The sequence below is a fragment of the Podarcis filfolensis genome (assembly GCF_964270895.1).
Source record: "Podarcis filfolensis genome assembly, chromosome: 12".
Classification (NCBI taxonomy): domain Eukaryota; kingdom Metazoa; phylum Chordata; class Lepidosauria; order Squamata; family Lacertidae; genus Podarcis; species Podarcis filfolensis.
The window spans coordinates 10,883,342-10,904,178 of NC_139614.1; the positions used below are offsets into that span (position 1 = coordinate 10,883,342).

The 20,837-nt window shown below is 40.7% G+C and overlaps 1 protein-coding gene across 5 annotated transcripts in view; it reads left to right on the forward strand.

Moving 5' to 3' along the window:
- Window positions 1–20,837, forward strand: part of ULK4 (unc-51 like kinase 4) — a 165,128-nt gene that overhangs the window by 29,745 nt on the left and 114,546 nt on the right. For all 5 annotated transcript variants that reach the window (XM_083577636.1, XM_083577634.1, XM_083577637.1 and 2 more), the window contains exons 20-24: window positions 3,344–3,505; window positions 7,303–7,485; window positions 12,187–12,314; window positions 14,315–14,448; window positions 18,725–18,846. In XM_083577636.1, coding sequence (XP_083433762.1) covers window positions 3,344–3,505; window positions 7,303–7,485; window positions 12,187–12,314; window positions 14,315–14,448; window positions 18,725–18,846 — 729 coding nt within the window. The remainder of the gene's footprint in view (window positions 1–3,343; window positions 3,506–7,302; window positions 7,486–12,186; window positions 12,315–14,314; window positions 14,449–18,724; window positions 18,847–20,837) is intronic.

The window sequence follows — 20,837 nt, forward strand, 5'->3', positions numbered from 1 at the left end:
CTTCCTCTTAGCACAATTCTCCCTTTTGTCCTGAGATGGGCATCTTCAAAGTCCATGACACCTTTGGTAAAGACTGTTCTTCAGTTGAAGAGCTCGCAGGCCCATGTTTCCCAATTGTTGGTGTTTATACTACATTTTTAAATGCCTTGAGAGAGTCTTTAAACTTCTTTATCATTTACATATTTGTTTGAATGAAAGATAATTTCCAAATAACAGGGAATGGTTGGATTATTCTGAATATCTGAATGGATTCTTAAAATCCCAAAGTAGAATTCCTCTGGAGTCTATCATGGGCCCAGTTACTGTTAGCATGCCTTTTATTTTAAGGCTTTGATGAAATAAGCAATAAAATTGAATCATTGGCTAGACATTAGAAATAATCTAAAGATATATAACCGGGAAAAGGAGGCTTGACTTGAACGTCACTGTGAATGAAAAGGCTAACCTTTTCTGGCTCGATGGCCACATTAAGGATTTGCCACCTTTCTGAGAGTTGCATACCAGCCAGAGCTCATTTCATATGTGAATACTCTCATATCAACACATTTTGCTTCATGTGCATGCACACATTCAGCAGAAAGATGGGCAGACATTCAGCTTCCATCTACACACACAGCAGAAGAAAGGAACAGACAAGATCCTGCACACACAGGCACAGAATGTGTGGGGGGAAACAGCCTCAGCAAACACACACACGTTCAACAGCATTTGTGCTCTTTAGGGCAGCACTAGTGTACTAGGGTCTCCTGTTGTTCCAGCGCTTCACTGGAGAAAAGAAACATAGGTCCTTTGTACCTTTGAAAAAGGCCCCCGTCTCCCTCTAGTGGCACCATTGTTAGGTATTGAACAGGGAAACAGAAATAAATGTTTCATTTTTCCCAAAGAGCTTTTTAGAATGGCCCTATGCCAGAATGAGTCCCATTGATCTCAGCAGGGCCGGCTTCTGAGTAGATTTGAGTTGGATTGTACTATAAATTGGTGAATGTGCAGCACAATGACAAACGAGATTTTTAAACGATGACTATGGGGGGACATGATAGAGACATTTATGAAATTATGCCTACCATGGTGAAACTGATTAGAAAACATTTTCTCCCCCTAGTCAAAGTCATTCAGTGAAACTGATTGACAATAGTTTCAGAAGAGATCAAAAATGTGTTCTTTCACACAACACACAATTAAGACATGGAATGCAAGGTGTGGTGATGACTACTAGTGTAAGTGGCTTTGGAAGTGAACTGTACAAAATGATGGCGCCATCTTGCAACTGGAACTTCTCTGGAAGTACAGTGGTACCTCGGGTTACATACGCTTCAGGTTACATACGCTTCAGGTTACAGACTCCGCTAACCCAGAAATAGTACCTCGGGTTAAGAACTTTGCTTCAGGATGACAACAGAAATCAAGCAGCGGTGGCGCAGCGGCAGCAGAAGGCCCCATTAGCTAAAGTGGTGCTTCAGGTTAAGAACAGTTTCAGGTTAAGAACAGACCTCCAGAACAAATTAAGTTCTTAACCCGAGTTACCACTGTAACTGTCTGGTCACTGTCAGAGAGGGCAAGATGGAGCTATGTCTGGTCCATTGTTTTTTTTCCTTCTGTTCCTATGGAGGGCAGTCTGGCAATGATGTGGAAGAAGTGAAGGAGCTGCCACTACCACTTACCCACCTGTCCTCCTCCTCCCTGACTACGCCCACTGCCAATGTCGGACCTGAGTGTAGAATGCCATGATAGTTGGAGCTGGACTGCTGGCAGGATGAACAGACTGTTGCTTCCCTTCTCCTAAATTCAGCTTTCAGGATGACATATTTGTCAGTTGTTGTGAACAATTAGGTGGTGCCATGCCATCCCCTACAGCATTTTAGTTTCCTAGCTATCATGAGAAGCAGGTGGTCTGATTTTTCCCAGGGCTCTATTAGGTAAAGGTAAAATATGTGATTGTTTTGAACATTTTAACTTCTGCTGAAGTAATAGGTGTTTAACACCTCCTGAATTTGATTATTACTATTAACTAGAATCTGATTAAAAAGTATGTTGAACATTCTATTTAGTCGGTGTTTATGAACTATACAGGACAGACAAAAGGTTTGAGGAAAGCTATAGAATCATGTCTTACAGATTCATTTTTGTCAAGCAGGGTAGCTTATATGCTCATGTTATGACAAAAGGAACCCTTCAGTATAAGAGACCAAATATTAGTTTAGGTCAGTCTTTTTTTCCAGGAGCTAATTAAGCAGAAAATGGCACAATCTTCCTGCGTATACACTGTTTGATAATAGATCCCAGAGGGGCTTAAGAGAGCCTATCTCAGGTGGCAGCAAATTGAATTAGTCTGACAGCCTCATTGAGTACATGAAACGCAATGACAATCCATGACCCTTTTCCAGCCAAGATGCTATGGTTATCTGGTCCAGGGCATGCTTCATCTTGTCGTTGGCTGCCATATGCAAACTAAAGAGAACCTTAAGGAATACATTTGACTGTACATAACCTAAATTACTGCCTTATGTTGCTGGAGAGATATTATTTATAGTAACAATTGCTATCTGTTAATTTTTTACTTTGGTTTTGATCTGTTTTGAAAGTAGTTTTAATTTGTGCTGAATTAAAGCAAAATTAGAACCCAAGTGATTTAATAATTACACTTTAAAGATTCATAATATTAAACACTTTCTCTCCCCACCCCATTTTTATTGGTGGTTATTGTTTCTCAACAATACAGTCATACTGGGAATGGCTCACAGCAATTTGTAGTGCTGTGTCCCTTAGTTAAAATAAATACAGTCAGAACAAAACTAAAAGGGGGAAGCAGGTTTATAAAATAATTTATTTAATTAAAAATATATCTTCCTCCCTCTGCTTTCCCACGAATAGCTCTAAGACTCCAGTGCCAAAGAGACGTGGTCTGTCTTCATCCATTTGCATCCTTTTTGCTGGAATCTATGAGGCAAAGAAATGACAAAATAATCTTAGGACAGTTGTCAAAATTGTTTGGCGAAGCAATGCTAAAATGTCTGCTTTGCCCACTTGTTTTAGGATAATCCATTCCATCTTGTTGAAATGAGGACTTCTTTGTTAGGAACTGGTGTAGTAAACTAGAGTTGATGCTTCATTAACGGTTGATAAGTGGGAGTCATTTTACTGTAGAAATAACATGTGAAGCAAAGTGGTTTGAATCTGCCCTTATGGAAAAAATAGAAATAAATTATTATCCAGAGGTGGGGAAAATCATGCCCTAGGGATTTCCTACATGCAGTCCTTCCCTGTATCAGTCAGCAGTTGCTATAGTTTGAATTTAATTTTTACTTAGTGATAGTTAATTTTTTAAAAAATTCTCTCTTTCTAGGAAGAACGAGTTGTAAACCATATGGCAGCAAAGATTGTGGAAAATGTATGCTCCACCTTCTCTTCTTATGCTCAGGGATTTATTACTGGAGAAATTGGACCAATATTGTGGTATCTTTTTACGCATTCAACCATAGATTCTTTGAGAATAACTGCTGTTTCGGTAAGCAGATTTTGTTCTTTAAAAATAAAGGTGTACATCATTCCTAATTTTTATGCTTCATTTCTTCTAATTTTTTAAACTAGGATAGGTTGGAAATATGTTCTTTATACTAAGGCAAAACTACCTTTGGATGCAACTCATACTCATTTTGAAGAAAATGGATGGTTATTTAGTTGACTCAACCCCAAAAAAAATTCTTCCAAGCTGTCTCTCATCTTCCTTATGGTTGAAATATATGTAGTAGGGCATATTACTATTGTCTTGGCATTTGGCTTTTTGCTCTACTATTCCTAATTTCAAAATGAATTCCTGCTTTGCAGGGGGTTGGACTAGATGATCCTCATGGTCCTTTCCAACTCTACAAGTCTGTGATTCTGTGTAATTGTTGTTTTTATTTTAAATCAAAGTCACACTTTTGCTGAGGTCTTTGCTTGATTTCCCAGGAACTACTCCCGCTCAACTGGTTCTGTTCATCAAACTCTTCAGTCTATATTCTTTATAGTATATTTGATTCCTTGCTTTTATAGCAAAGATTTCTTAACCTATCAGAAGCTAAAGTACAGTTTAGAAGTAGAGTTCAAGATACAGAACTGCAAAATCATTTTGATACGATTAGAAATCCTCAGCTTTCACCTTTGTTCTCCCGCATTAAGCAACATTACAGGCCAGGGCACAGAGGTAGGGTACTCATTTTTTAATAGACCTGTGTTTTCAGACAAATGTCATACATTTGCAACAACGAGTAGAAGGGAATGTTCCCTACTGAACTTTGCAGGACAGTGGTGAAGAACTGCTCCATCATTTGTTCAAGCATCAGCTGTGTAATAAACATCTTAAGGTCCTTCTAGGTTCTCTTCTCAAAAATGGTTTTCAACATTGTGCCACTTGTAAAATGAAAGTGTAGCCCAAAGTATATATTTTGTTGGTCCAGCCCAACTTGTGCATTTTTGTTCGTGCTGTTTCTTTGGCATGGCTTATTGTAAATAGCAACTAAAATGTAGTCCAAATTTGAGGTTTTATTTTCTACCCTTTTTTCAAAGTAATTTGTTTTTATTAAAATATGCCAAAAGTAAAAATGAGTTACTTCTGATGTTTCCCCCCGTTTACTTTATTGCATCTGGATAGCTAGATAAAAACCTTACGTTTTCAATATGCATTTTAGAATTACAAAGTTGAAAATCTCATTTTAATTTTATTTGAACAGAAAATTAGGGGAATTTTCACTAGAATTATCCTTGTTTTTAATGCAATAAGAAAAGTAAGGTACCACTTTTTCAGGTCAAACTGTATATGCTGTATGTTGATTTGAAACCTCCTTATAAACTAATGCCATTTTCTGCATTTAGGCTACAGTGTTTTTGTATAATACTGTTTTCCCACAGGGCTTGGATTGTAGTTTTCTATTCCTCCCCCCCAAAAAATTAAATTAAGTTATGACATTTTTATGTAGTATTTTGAGAAGTTTCCCCTTGATAGCTTTGGCAAGTTTACTTGGAGAAAGTAGACACTGTGTTTTCTTAGAGCAATGTTTATATTAAAAGAATCATGCTGGTGGTGTTATTATTTCTTAAATCAATAATAAAAATGTATTTAGGAAAGTCTTTATGCCAGAAGTACTAGGTATGTAGCCTGTGGGTTGAATAGCAAATATCACTGCCCTCTGCAGTCTTATCTGTCATGGTTGATAATCCAGAACTATGTCACAACATTTTCTGTTTGCTTTGCAGTGTAACCTGCCTCAGGTATGTGTCACAGACATACCCTCTAACAAGGCTCAATCTTTCATCATCTTGCTAGTGTCAAAATCCAAAATTATTCTATTAAATTTTAGAATCATTATTACAAAGATGGATTGTTATGATTTGCCTCTAAATAAGTAGCATATGTTTGCCCTTGTTAGTCAAAATCCGTTTGAAGCTATAATCCTTTAAATCTTTTTAATAGCTCCCCCTATGCAAGCATAAAGCTACTGAAATGTGGGCTAATTCAGTCTTGAAGGGAAGCTCATGGTTTGTCAACTCACTAAAAATATAATAGTCTTCTACATGTACATATATGCAGTTGAGTTGAGGAGCTGTCAGTAGATCCAAGTGGGTGGTCTTGTGCAAAATATTAATGTAGAAATGGTCTGTGGCTTACTATTTTTTATTATTATTATTGTTACTGTTGAACTTCACTAAGTTTCCAAAAGAAATACAATTTCATACAGACTTTAATCTAAAATAGGATCCCAAACAATGTTGCCAAGATTTCAGATGGAGCTCCTCTACCAACCCTCTCAATTCTGACTGGGACCACCATAGCATTTTACAGCGGCCTCTGTTTCACCATACAACAAGGTTTTATTCTTAAAATTGAATAGGCATACTGTATAGGTCTATGTCCAATGTGGAAGAGCAACGGGAGCTCGCTCCGTCGCAGGGATTCGAACCGCCGACCTTCCGATCAGCAAGCCCAAGAGACTCAGTGGTTTAGACCACAGTGCCCCAGCTCCTGCCAACCTAGCAGTTTGAAAATGCCAGTGCAAGTAGATAAATAGATACTGCTGCGACGGGAAGGCAAACGGCGTTTCCGTGTGCTCTGGTTTCTGTCAAGATGTCCCGTTGCTCCAGAAGCGGTTTAGTCCTGCTGGCCACATGACCTAGAAAGCTGTCAGTGGACAAACGCTGGCTTCCTCGGCCTGAAAGCGAGATTAGCACCGCAACCCCCTGGGTCACCTTTGACTGGACTTAACCTTCCAGGGGTCCTTTATCTTTTACCTTACCAATATGGAACCTGATTTAAAGGAAAGGTATAAGCAAGACAGGTCAAGTAACAAATATAAACAACTGAGGGATGCTTAAGTAGTTAAAGAAAGGAGACTGTTCCCGTTGCTTTGCTGGAACAAGGCTTAATTATATCCAGCCTGATTTCTTTTAAACCTGGGTTTCTGGTGTTACAGGATGAAGAGAAACAGAAGGCAGCTCTGGTGATAGACTGCCTCCCAGTGTCAGGAACTGCCATGGTGAAATAAATAGAAGACAGTTAGGTTGCGCCAGCGCCGGAAGAGGAAAAAACTTAAAACAGATAGCAGAGTTCCCCCCAAAAAGACCAGAGGCAATTGTTCTTCATCCAGTAGAGCTTTACCTGCTACTGAAGGCAAATGAGCATAATGGTCACAAATCCAATACATTCAGGATTGGCACAGTCCATAAAACTCCAGTTGCAGCACTTACAATAACTTATAATGTCTAAACCTTAGCACTAAGCATACTATGTACAGAACACCACACCAGAAGGAAGAGAGATAGAAAGAGAAAGTAAAACCCAGGCTCCTTCTGGCCTATATTTATAGTCAGCATGACTTGAATTGGAAGAGGTAAGAGAAACAGATCAAGCCCTCTGTACACTCAGCTTCTCTGAAGGTATAACCCAAACAGTCATGAAGCTTCTTTCATGCAGAGAAGCTTCCAGAAACTTCCAGAAACCTCTTGAATGAATTAGAATTGGAAAGATCTCTACACATCAGATCAATACTTTCTGTACTAAGAAATGCAAACCGACAAGTTAAACAATGATTTGTTTTGTATTTCAATACACTGTTTAACATGTTAAAATTAAACATAGATTTTTGAAGAAAGCAAATGCCAAGTTAGGAAACAGTGTTGTTTCACTACTGAAACCTCAGAGCTGCTTTGAGGGTTCTTAAGACTATAAATTAGCCTATAAGTTTAATTAAAAGAAAAAATATTGCTACAAAGTATGTATTTACATTTATTAAACTAAAAACATTCAACAGAGTTTTTTGTTTTATACAGGCGTTATGCAAAATTACTCGTCACTCACCTAGTGTTTTCCAGAGTGTGATTGAAAAGGTGGGATTACCAGCAGTGATTCATTCACTTGCAACTGGAATATGCAAAGTTCAACAGCACATGATGACTATGTTCTCTGCTATGTTGTCATGTGGAATCCATTTACAAAGGCTGGTTCAGGAAAAGGTTTGTTTTAAACATTTTCTTGTGTTACAAATATTTTTTTTTTTATTGACTGTTACTGTGTGCTGTACTAGATTTTAAAGACATCTCTATAAACCGTCTATAAATTTTACAGTAGCCAGTTCATATTTTGGTTTTAAATAAACAAGCATAAGTGACCTTTCCATTAAAGTGATCTTCAAAAAATTATCATACAAGAAAAACAAAAAAATCATAAAATAGTGGCACTGCAAACATAAACAGCAGGGGTAAAAAAAAAGTAAGAGAGGTGTGTTTTGCTTGCCTCCTCCCTGCCCTAGATGCCTAGTGATACGTGGGGTATATTGCTGTTTTTCACCACCCTTGGGAATGTTTCTCTATGGAAGCAAATAAATTATGAGAGAGAATAAAAACAAAAGAAGTTTTCCTGCCCTGCATCTGATATTATTAGATATGAAGGGGGGCTACCACAGCTAAGGAACTGTGCTCAGTATCCACAGTCTACCTTGTAGACCTTGTAGTCAGTCTCATAAGCAGACAGGCAGGTATGTGGTTTCAGAAACCCCTTATTGGAGAGCAACAAGAAAGGTGTTCTCATCAGAGGAAAGTTGCTGTGGCTGGTTAAAAAACCAGATTGATTCAGGGAGGTCTATCTTAGCCATTGAGCTGTATGATTTCCCCTCCACACACTTTGCACTGGTATCACGGTTCATGTAGTTGTGTTGTGTTTGTGTAGTTCTGCTCCAGTGTAGAAGGAATTCTCAGTAACAAAAAAAAGAAAGCACTGGTGAAATTGACAGGGATTTCCTCCTTCTCTAGAGAAGTCCAGGGAAGCCTAGTGAAACCTTAACTAGTATTGCCAGGTTTGAAGGACTGCATGTTAGCTGCCATTGTCACCTTACTAAAGTTATTGAAATGTTGCTTGTGTGATATTGCTGTGCACCGCTGTGTTGGTCTGCATGCCTGCCTAGAAAGAGAAACAAAGTTCCAGCCATATGTATTTTCCACTTGTGAGGCTCCAGCAGCACTCACTTTGCTATTCTTAGACCATTTTTATGATTGAGACGTTAAAAGAACTTCCTAGGCTTTTCTAAAGTTTGCTCACTCCCCACTTAACTGTTTTGGGAGCGGTTTTCTCCCTTTGAGGGGCTAAATTTTTAGGACTTGCATACGTCTGCATGCATACCTTGTGGTTGCCTCTAACATGTAGCATCCTCCCTCTTTCTCTAAGCTCCCATTTTGGCTCCAATCCTGTCACCCCGTCCCCCCTTTTGCTTCTTGGCATCAGCCTCTTCACTGCAGTGGCGTAGCGTGGGTTGTCAGCACCCGGGGCAAGGCAAGTAATTTGCGCCCCCTAACCCGTGGATTTTAGCAGGGGGCAGAGAGCTGCGAGTGCGAGCGCCCCCCCAGATGTTGCGCCTGGTGCGGCCGGCCCCCCCTGCACCCCCCACGCTACGCCACTGCTTCACTGCTTTTGCCTCCAGAAGAAAGTGCCTTTTGCTGCTATTCATAAGATTTTCAGCAGCTCTTCCCGAAGGATTGATGGCTTATGGATTCTCCAAATCAGTTTGGAAGGGTTTGCTAGGAGGAGCATGCCCTGGCCATGCCCTGAGCTCCAGAGGACATTGTTGGGCTTTTTCCCACACTGCTTACCCCTTCACCTTTCTGCACAAATAAATACCTGCATATGCAGACTTATTTTTTCCAGTTTTGCTGTTGGGACCTCATATTCTCCTTTCCTTTCCTTTCCTTTCTTAAATAACATACTTTCCCCAAGCCTGGGTGCTAATGTAGTTAAATATCAGCATACACGCTGAACTTCACTAATAGAAGGAATAATAACTGAAATAAGCTGAATATAAAATAATGAGGCACAGAAGTTGACATGATTTCTTTGCCAAGTCCCAAGAGGTAGAACTAAACTATATTTGAATTGCTGCTGAAATTCAATAAATTCAATGAGCTGTAGTATGCCTATAGATAATGGCCACAAGGAAAAAAACAATGAGAAATGTATGAAGACAACTACTTCAGCATGGTCCTTCCCAGACACCTAAAAGAAAAAAAAATGAGTGCAACAATTGCAACTAAAGTTGTACTGCGATTATGCTATCCTTAAAGGACCTTCAGCCAATTTGTAAGCAGAAAAAACTTTTTAGTAAACTGGACTCTTCTTCTTAACCATACAAAAAAACCCACAGTTATCACTCCATGAAAATGGTTTTAATCTCTGTAACTATTTGATTAGATGTTGGTGAATGGTTTTTATTTTTGTTTTTGAGTAGCTTTGTTTTTTTATTTTAAAAAATATTTTTTTTGGGACTTTATTATAGTTCTTCAATAATAAAGAATAGTTTACTCTTCATACAAACTTTGGCCTAAAGTGGGTGGTTTGGGGGGAATTTAAAAAGTTTAGGGAAACTATACTTATACTCTTATTTATAGCATTTAAAAATCTCACTATTATAAAGATCTCAGGAGTAATGGAATACAAGAGATTTCAGGGTAACTGCATACTGAGATAATAGAAGTTTCCAATGCAAAAGACCAGTGTATATCCTTGGCATAATTAGTATATATTTATTTGAAATCTACCACTTTGTAGTTTGGTGGGGGGCAGGAAATCTGAATAATGGCCATAATTTTCTTTCTGCTTTGTATACATTGTAAATATGCAGATCATAAATATACTTTGAGGTTTGTTTGGACACAGTCGTTGGGTCTTCAGCTAGTCAGGTGACAGGAAGGAGAGCATGATTCACTCAGGCTTCCTGTTTCTATGCTTGGTCTGTCTGATTCCATACATCCCACACATTACTTTCTCTGACCATGTTTGTGGCAAGGCACATGCAGAAACTGCATGGCACAGACATGCCACATTCTTCCCTCTGAAGGTCCTTCTACCCAGTTTTTCACAGTGAACCTGTCAGGCTGCCAGAAAAGCCCCTCCATCTGTTGTCTGACACTGTAAGCAGAACCAGGCACAGTGCTTGCAGTAATTAACTTTATTGCTCAGTAATCAAGGAGTCAGCACACAGCACATCCATCAGATAAGCACGTCAGTTGCAGAAGCTAAAGTTCTGTCCTCTCCCTCCCTTATTTATACCTCCCTCCTTGCATTTTTTCACTGTGTCTCAGCTTTTCTTAATTGTTCTCGCCCTTTCTTGACCCTTCTTTCCTGAATCAGGACTGTGTTGCAAAGCAGGAGACCCAGCCCCTGCTCCTTCTGTATCAGCACCTGTGACTACCTCAAGCCTCTCCCCTTCACTCTCACTATTGATGATTCCTCTCTGTCCCACCAGTCCGAACCTAGTTCAAAGTCCCCTTCCATCTCACGTACCTCCTGGACTACTGGCTGCCACCACTCTTCCTCGTCCAGACAGTCCCTGAAAAAACCCCTCAGCCCCCCCCAGGCCATTCATCAGGATCTCCCAATGCTTGAATCATCAGTGGGGAGAGGGATCTGTGTGCTGATGTGGACAGAAGGAAAATAAAAAGTCAGCTTTTGCCTGTCCCTTCCCCCGCTTCCATGGGAGGCTATAATTTTAGAAATTTAATTAAATAAATCCCTTCAGAGTCATTATAGAGCATCTAGTTTAGTGTATTACGAATTGGAGGCAAGAGACCAAGTCTCTTCCTGTGGTTTGGAATTGCCACCTATAGTTCAGACTGTAAAAAGTCATTTGTAGAACGTATTAAAATACCACCCAATTATATTTTTTAAACAACAGATTTATTGATATAATTACCAGCCCCTTTTCCTCCTGTATCGCTTCTGTATGTTATAGTTTGAGAGTTCCAATGACCTCTGTGTTACATTAAAGATAATGACAAGTCTGTGGCCTGCTGTTTAATTTACCTGCCAGCCTACATAGTATGCCACACAGTGACTGTACATCTTTTCATATTTCTGTATAAATGCATAAATCCCGCCTAACAATCCAAAGTCACATGGGATTGCTAAGGATTTTCTTTGCTTTATCACTGTTGTCTGCTTACAGGATCTTTGGGGATGTGAATTTTGAAAAATACAATTTACAAAACAGAAATTTATCTCAAAAAATGGAATTCATCCCTTTATAGTCCAAGAGAACACTGCCAATAAAGTTTTTTTTTTTTTTTAATCTTGTAACACATTTGCAAAAAATCAATGTCTTCAGTTTTATAAACTAAAGAGTTGCCAACTTGGTCTGCTAAACTGCCCTTAATTTTAACACTGGAATTGCACCTTTTAATTTGTGCATTCATTTGCTGTGTTCACCCTTGTGTCTATTCACTACATTGCGTTTAGTAGAAGAGGAATTTGATGTTATCTGTTAGTTTTCAGAAGATTGTGTATGCAGTTTCCACGAAAGACACAACTTCATGGAAAGTGTTTGCATTACAGTTTGTGATGTCACAAAAAGAAGTGTGGAAAACAATTTGAAGGGAAATCATAGCCTCCTACCTGTGGGTTGTGCGGACTGAAACTGGTGATGTCTATAAGGTGGACCACGGCAGGACAGGCATCTGCAGATACCATGAAGGATGGTAAACTGATACTGGCTAACAAATAGCAGAACTTTTATCTCACAATTTCCTTCTGTAGTTTTGACTTGTGAAAAAATACCATTAGTAATGCACTATTTTAATTTAAAATGATAGGGAGAGGGGAAGAGTCAAGTTATATGTATTCTTCTCATTGAAACTGTGTTTCTCTCCCCCCACCCCCAACTTTCCAACCAGGACCTTGTGACTACAGTTATTCGAATGTTTGAAAGTCCTTCTGCCTCCATTCGAGCAAAGGCTTTTCTAGTCTTGTTACAAGTTTTGATTAATAATAAAGAGATGCTTCTTCTGAGCTGCCAAGCGAGGTAAAGTGATGCTCTTAGCTATTATTGGACCGAAAGGTGTGTGCAGTTAAAATTTTACTCTGGGAATTGTATCATGTTTCTATCAACAAACTTGTTACCTTCCAGTGCTGAAGGCATGGTTGCTTATCTGGTGGATTACAAGGTAGAACTATGAAATCACTAGTATTGAGTGAGCATCCTCTGATGGATCAGAACAAAGGAGAAACCTTTATAGACATGAGAAAGACTGCCAAGCTACTCTGAGCAAGTCAGAAATTGAGCTGTGAAGTATTGGTATGGCTCTTGCATGGCCCAAGAAAATCGGAAGCTCTAGTCCAAGGCCCCATTTTGAATCTCACTACCTGATATTTGACAATGGAAAACTTAATACAGTTACTGGCAGCTTATTGGTCTGGGCAGGAGGAGCTGCAATATTGAATCTCCCAGCAGCACCATCACTGCTGCTTACCGGTAGGTACAAGGTAGCAATGGTGTTAGGGTTGTCAGGCAGCAACAGCAGACCCAATTTGGTGCAGTTGTGCCCATACAGCCTAACCTCATCGCTGCCTTGCCTCTCCCCTTGCTAGTAAGTGGCAGCAGTCAATGGCGGAGCTTCATGCTCCGGCACTGGGGGGCGGAGAGCAGGCGGGAAGGTGGCTGGTGCGCGTCCCAGGGGTGTGGCACGCTGCCCATGGGCATGGTCACATCCCGGGGCGTGGTGCACCACCCGCAGGGGCGTGGCACCCAGCACTGGGGGCGAGCTGCAGTGGCACCCCACCAGGATTGCGGGGGTGGTGCGCTCCCCCCGCCCCCCTCTTCTTCCGCCAGTGGCAGCAATTCTGCTCTCTGGGGGCTATTGTTGCAGCTCCACCCCACCATGCAAGCCACTTTGAACATACTTTCTGTTGCTTCTTTGTCCTTTTCTTACGATATACTTGCCTTGCCCTAGCTGGTTACTAGCTTCTAATTTCTCCCCATCCTGCTTTTGCTTATACCATAACTTCTCACTAGAAATAAAGTCTAGAAGAAGTTGTTTAAAATGTTAAAATCAGTAAATTGTTTCAAAGACTGTGCAATCAGTTTTAGATCGCTGCATCTGTATTAAAGTTGGTTCAGATATAACACCAAACTAAGGTTTGGTGCTATTATCAGGCTTGCTTACTTCTTTTGAGCTACTGTTGGCTTTTTAGATGTGTGAGTCATCATACGTATAGCCAAAGCATTTTCAAATGTGAAATATTCAAAAAAACATAGTAAAATTTAAAATACAGTGGTACCTTGGGTTAAGTACTTAATTCGTTCCGGAGGTCCGTTCTTAACCTGAAACTGTTCTTAACCTGAAGCACCACTTTAGCTAATGGGGCTTCCTGCTGCTGCCGTGCCACCGCCGTGCGATTTCTGTTCTCATCCTGAAGCAAAGTTCTTAACCCGAGGTACTATTTCTGGGTTAGTGAAGTCTGTAACCTGAAGCATATGTAACCTGAAGCGTATGTAACCCGAGGTACCACTGTATATATTCTCTTTGCTATGCATTCTGTTTCACCATTGCCTAAGGGTCTATTGAAGTGATTCTCTTCCTGAATGAATAGCAATCACAGTGGAGGTTTTTTTTAGATGCTAAGGGATTACTCAGCCAATTAAAGCCTGTAAGATTTAGTATTACTTTCTGTGGAATGAAGAAATTATAAATTAACTTGTTAAAGAAGGACTTTTATTCCTCTTCAGTCTAAAATGTGAAAACAAGTTGATACAATTACATGCAATGAAGGTTCACTTATTTAGAATAGATTTTAACAGCTTATATGCCATGCTGCAATCCTATACCCACTCTCATGACAGCCTTCGCCAACCCCCTGCCCTCTAGATGTTTTGGGTAGCAATTTCCATCAGCTTCAGCCAACATGGCCAAAACATCTGGAGGGCTCCAGAAAGGGGTATGCTGCCTTACAGAAATTCTTGTAGCAATCTTTTGAGAGAAGTATCATTGTTTTGTTATATAAGATGAATTTCTATGTGTGTAGATTGGTGATGTACATTGAAAGAGACAGCAGAAAGGCCATGCCAGGAAAAGAGCAGCAAAGCAGCAATGAATACCTGTCAAAATGCCTGGATCTTCTCATCTATCACATTGTGCAGGAGCTGCCACAAATTCTAGGTAAATTCTGCTGCCTCGCTATAAAAGGAGGTAGAGGTCCCTTTTGCTCTTTTCTTGTGAAGCACTGTAGAGCATTAATGACAAAAGCAAACACAGTTCTTGCCTCAAGACGCTGACATTCCAAAAGCAGTAATGGCATGAGTTACAGTAGGAAAGATAACATGCTGTAATGGGAGAAGTATTCGAGGGCTACAGTTGTGGTCCTGTGGTAATAGGAATGAATTTGCTGGATTGCATTCCACCATTATAATTGGAAATGGTGGAGAAAGGGTAGTAGGCTCTACAGTTTCTTGGGGAGCTTCCACCACTGCGGCCGCTCCCTCCACACCCACATTTAGAGTGGAACTACAACATCAGCTTCGACATCCATGATCCCAGCATCTTCCTTTGAAGGTGGCCCGGAAACTACAATTAATCCAGAATTTGGCAGCTAGACTGGTGACTGGGAGTGGCCACCAAGACCATATAACACTGGTCCTGAAAGACCTACATTGGCTCCCAGTATGTTTCCGAGGACAATTCAAAGTGTTGGTACTGACCTTTAAAGCCCTAAACGGCCTCAGCCTAGTGTACCTGAAGGAGCGTCTTCACCCCCATCGCTCAGCCCAGACACTGAGGTCCAACTCCAAGGGCCTTCTGACGCCCCCCCTCCCCCGCAAGAAGTGAGGTTACAGGGAACCAGGCAGAGGGCCTTCTTGGTAGTGGTGCCCACCCTGTGGAACACCCTCCCATCAGATATTAAGGAAATGTTTATCTGACTTTTAGAAGACATCTGAAGGCAGCTCTGTTTAATGTTTTTTATGTCTTACTGTGCTTTTAATACTCTGTTGGGAGCTGCCCAGAGTGGTTGGGGAAACCCAGCCAGATGGACGGGGTATAAATAATAAATTATTATTATTATTATTATTATTTATTACATGACTACACCATCACCAGTCTGCTGGAGCAGAGACAGTTTTACCGGCACCACAAGGGGCATCTCAACAGTGATGTAGAACAGAGCACAGAAGGCGACGGGCACTGAACAGCATTGCACAGGGCACCACTGACATTTGATAGCCCAAAACCTGCCACTTGCTGGAGCACTGCAAGATTATCTTAGCGTTACATGATATACAAGGATTTCATGCAAGAAAGCAAGTGCTAGAGAAATTAAGTGAGGCATAATGTCTTCCTGAATATATAGGGCAACAGCAGGTTTAAGAGGTTTAAGTTAGAGAACTTGACAACAATATTACAGTGCCAGGATATTTTCTCGTATATCTGAGGATATAAACATTTTGTTAATTTGTATTCAGTTTTAACGGCAAAGATAAGAAACAAACATGCTTCTCCCATCATTTCCTTAAAAAAATAATGGGGCTCTCTTACATGTGTTTGTGAATAATATTTAGTTAACCCTTTATGATTATTATGATGATGATAATTTATTTATACCCCGCCCATCTGGCTGGGTTTACCCAGTCACTCTGGGAGACTTCCAGTAGAATATTAAGAACACGTTAAAACATTAAACATTAAAAACTTTCCTAAACAGGGCTGCCTTCAGATGTTTTCTAAAAGTCAGGTAGTTGTTTATTTCCTTGACATCTGATGGGAGGGCGTTCCACAGGGCAGGCATCACTACCGAGAAGGCCCTTTAATGTCCAAAATAATCAAATTGGCAAATAAAACTAAATTTAAAAGTGTTCATTTGCCAATCTAGTTTTTTGTAGATTTGAGAGGAAGATTTGCATGTAAACAATATTGAAATTTCAGTCTCTTCCAGCAGATGTAGCTGTAAACCACATATATTAAAGTACTTACTTTTAAAAAGTGGAAAAACCTTTCAGATGTACATTTTTCAAACCTAAATCATGTAAACTATAACAATGCTTATTAAAAACTGGTTAATCTCCTTTTTGTCTGAGCTTTAGCAGTACAAACTATGAGTTTTTCTGCTTCGTGGCATGTAATTTCAGAGAATTCTCAGGCATGTCCTCATTTAGCAGGGACCCAACAGAAATCAGTGCAATGTTATCAGAAAGGTATCTTGTATTCCAATAGTATTTTCACCAGTGCAGCATAGGAGTTGTTCTGTGGCTCCAGCATAGGAAAGGTAGTGGCTGCAGTTTGATGCTGAGTCTGGTGATGGATGTCACTGGAAACTTACAGGTTACCTTGTGCCAGCACTGAGAGTCCAAATACACTTCATGTTAAATATATTGTTCTCCCTTGCATGTCTGTTTTTTCTTGTTAAATTAATAGCTGTTTTGTCATGGTAGGGGTAAAAGGTAAAGGACCCCTGGACGGTTAAGTCCAGTCAATGGCGACTATGGGGTTACGGTGTTCATCTTGCTTTCAGGCCGAGAGAGCTGGCGTTTGTCCACAGACAGCTTTCCGGGTCCTTTGCCCAGCATGACTTAACTGCTTTCTGGCTCAACGGAACACCTTGACAGAAGCCAGAACCCACAGAAATATTGTTAGGACCATACGATTCCCCAGGCAAAAATAAAAAATAGATCACCCATCAATGACAGATTCCTTCCTGTGTCAGCTTGACAGGTGTTATAATGATTTTCATCAGGATTTTTGAATGAGGGTTCAATTAGCCATCTTGGACATGCAGTCCCAATCCTGGTGTTTTATTTATTCCATTTTTATTTTTTCATGATGGCACAATAGTTCTCCCCCTCCTCAGCAGTGGGGTATTGCTTTGTTTGTAACTGTGTTATGCACTTTTGTGATTTTATATTTTTAACTGTCCTGCCAGCTGCTATTTTGAAAAGAAAAGCAGACATGCAAGGCCAAATTACCTACTTAATGAAATATCATTTGGCCCTGAGACCTTTTGCCAACACTGTGTTGCTGTGCCAGGATTGAACTGTTGGATTCTACCTAAGAAAACTATTTTCTGAGATTTAAACAATATTACCTGTGAGAGACTGGTTGAGTCACCTATACCTGTTGGAGTATCTGTCTGCATGTTGAGTAGCAACTCTGCCCACCTGGGTTCTAAGAGGTGTGGCCAAAGGGCATTGTCTATTTTGCCTATTTGGTGTCTTAGGGGTTGATCAACTTTTAGCCTGAGTCTAATACTGAGATATACACACAGCATCAGTGGTGGCTGGTGTCCACTAGACCTGGTACGGGTGTTAGGAGGTTATGGGGCTTATCTCGTAAGCAGTTATCCCCCCATTTACAAAAATAACTGCAAATGATTAAGCAAAAAACAGATACTCCACCATTGTACTCTCTTAATCAATATAATTTTTTTAAAAAAACGAGCTGCTCAAACTAGCAACCCTGCCCTTCTTCTGGCTAGCAGCAAAGAATGTGTTTTGAGGAATGGGCAATTTAGGAAACAGCTCTGTATCTGCTCTAACTACCCTTCAACGCAGCCCCACTAGGTCAATGCTGAGGTTGCTGGTTAACTTCATAACAGATGGAGTTGACTCCTTCATAGTGGTGCTGAATTACAGACAGTCCAGTCAGTCATATGGTTTTTCTGCTTAGAGACACACGAGAGGGATCTCTTTGCCGTAGCCGATCCTAATCCAATAGAATAGCGGAGTTCTGTAAATACTTGATTGGTCAGAGAACAATAGGTTGACAGAAATGTTTGCAGAACATCTTGGAGTTCAAGTAGAAGTATGAAAGGTCTGTGCAACAGGGAAAAAAACATGTGGCTTTGAGATTTTGGAGGATGCTTGACATTTTCCTTGGGAGGGCCATGGCCCAGTAGCCCTAGTGGGCCAGCCTCTACTTCTGGTCACAAAATAATTAGGTAGTGCTAAAGTAAGCCTGTTTCTTTATTTAGAGCACCAGTAGTGGAGCATTGCATACAGTGTTAAAATACTGAAAACCTGAAAAATTCAATTTTAGCTGGGACCTTCTACAATCAACTTGTACTGTATTAAAAATTCAGACACCGATATGATTTATTAATGAACATATTTGGAGGGTATTACATAACTGGAACAATGCTACTCTGTAAAAAATGCTATCCATTGCAGAAGGGAGTTATATCTTACAGCTTTCCCTTTCAGTTAGCAGATAATAATTATAAATAGATATAATTATAAATAGGACACAAAGGTGCTCCTCATAATAGCCCCAGCCAAATGGCAGACAGCAGGATGCTCGTGCTCCATTGCAATCACAGTGTCTGACACCACAGGAGTTCAGTTTGTACCAGCCCAGACTTTCTCGGAAGAAAGCCTGTTAAGTGGAGCTTATTCTCAGTAACTACAAAGGACTACAGACTTGCTAATATCATGCAATTTGTGCTTTGTAGGTGACATTCTTTCTGCTTTAGCAAATGTATCAGGACGTAAACATCCATCAACAATTCAAGCTAAGCAGCTGAAAGGGTGCCTTCCAATGATGCCTGTGGTACTTCATCTTGTGACATCCCAGGTATAATTTGTTAAAGAACAGAAAATGAAGACTGTTGCTGGTTTCTGGGTTGTTTGCATTTTCCACTTTATTGGTTATAGTCCATAATGTTCCCTTGTTGTAGATTGGCATTAATTGATGCCAGTGAGTTTTGTTACAGAGTTCTTGCACTTTCATTTTATTCTGCTAATTAAAGTGAAACATGCTTTTGTGGCTTGTTTCTCCAACCTGCACCCCTTCTTCCAGCCCTCTCCAGTTCTACATCAAGTATGAGTGGAGCACATGAAGACCAGGGTCTCACCAGTCTGTACAGTGACACAGAGAGCAGCAGATTCTGCTCCCAATCCCCCCGCCCCCCGGTTCTCTTCCTGTTGCATTTCTGTTAATGTTGAAGTGAGCTATCTGAGTATTGGGTAGAAGGAGAAAATGTGCAAGACATTTGCCCCATAAGGCATGCAGTGATCTGGCAGGACACAAGCCTTTTTAACTCTCTCCTTCAGTACTACATTTGGGTGGGAAAGTGTCTGCTCCAGACAGAGCCAAGGAGTAGTATAAAGTACCAGTTAACTCAAGAAGTGGACAGGTGCAGTGCTCTGAAAGAGGGTGACGGGTGGAAGAGTGGGAGAGACAGCCTTCTCAAACTTCACAGAACTCATCTAAAACATTGCTTTAATAAAATGAAAGCAGAGGGCAGTAAAGAGAACACACCATGTTTCTACTTGCCATTGCTCCTGGCACCCCTCTACAGTGGTACCTTGGTTTGCAACCGCTTTGGATTACAACCGTTTTGGATTACAACCACGTCAAACCCGGAAGTGCGTGTCCCTTTTTTTGGATTACAGCCCAGTTTTGGGGGGGAGGCCACATTGGCGAAAGTGCGCCTTGGGTTACAACCTGTTTTGGTGTACAACCGGACCTCTGGAATGGATTATGGTTGTAAACCAAGGCACCACTGTATTGGAAATCTCACAGTATGTAGTATTTTGGATCAGAGGCTTAGTGCGGTGGGTGCCATGGCCCCAGGCACAATTTTGAGAGGGGGTGCAAATAGGCATCCCCACCTTCATCGGAGCCTGGCTCCACACCAGAATAAACAGGAGAGTAGGCAGGTCGGTGGCAGCGGTACCGCCCACCCTAGTCTGCGGTACACCTTGCGTCCGGTGGCGTCAGCTGTGGCGCCGACTCACTTCTGACCCAACTGCAGAGATCAGGGGAAGAGTGGGCAGCAGCTTCCCCACCCCTCTCCTACCCTGAACTGTTCACACTGGAGGGTCCCCTCCGCATCCCTCAGTGGCGCACCCCGCGCCCCCGCCCCGGACAGCGTGGGCATATGCTCCACCACTGTTTTGGATGAAGATAGGGAAGGAGAGAGTCAGCTTCACATTGTAACATTGAAGCCCTTATCTAAGCCCTAACACCGTTATGTCAAGTTGCTCCTTCCATCTCTGTCATATTCTAATGTGATTAATTCATACTTGTCATACATAAAAACATAAGAAAATCCCCATTGGATCAGACCAATCTAATCAAACAATCCTGTTTCCAACAGCAGCCAGCCAGGTACCTATGGGAAGCCATCAAGCTGGACATGAATATAGTAGCAACTGGTGTTTAGTGATGTGCTACCTCTGATCCTGAACATGCATATAGCCATAATTAACAAGTAGCCAAAATTAGCCTTCTCCTCCACAAATTTCCCTTATTCCATTTTAAAGCCATTTACGTTCTCTTTTCGCCACATCTTGTGGTAGGGAACCCTTTAGAACTATGCAGTATGTGAAGAAATAACTCATTTTGTCTATTCTGAAACTTCCACGGTTGAGCTTCAGTTGATACTGAATTCTTGCATCAGAAGAGAGAGAAAAAAATTCTCCCTGTCCACTTTCTCTAAACATTCATAATTTTATATATCTTTATCATGTTCCTTGCCTTACTTACCTTTTTTCTAAACTGAAAAGCTCCAGCTATTGTATTATCTGTCTATTACTACTCAACTGTGACTCAAAAATGTC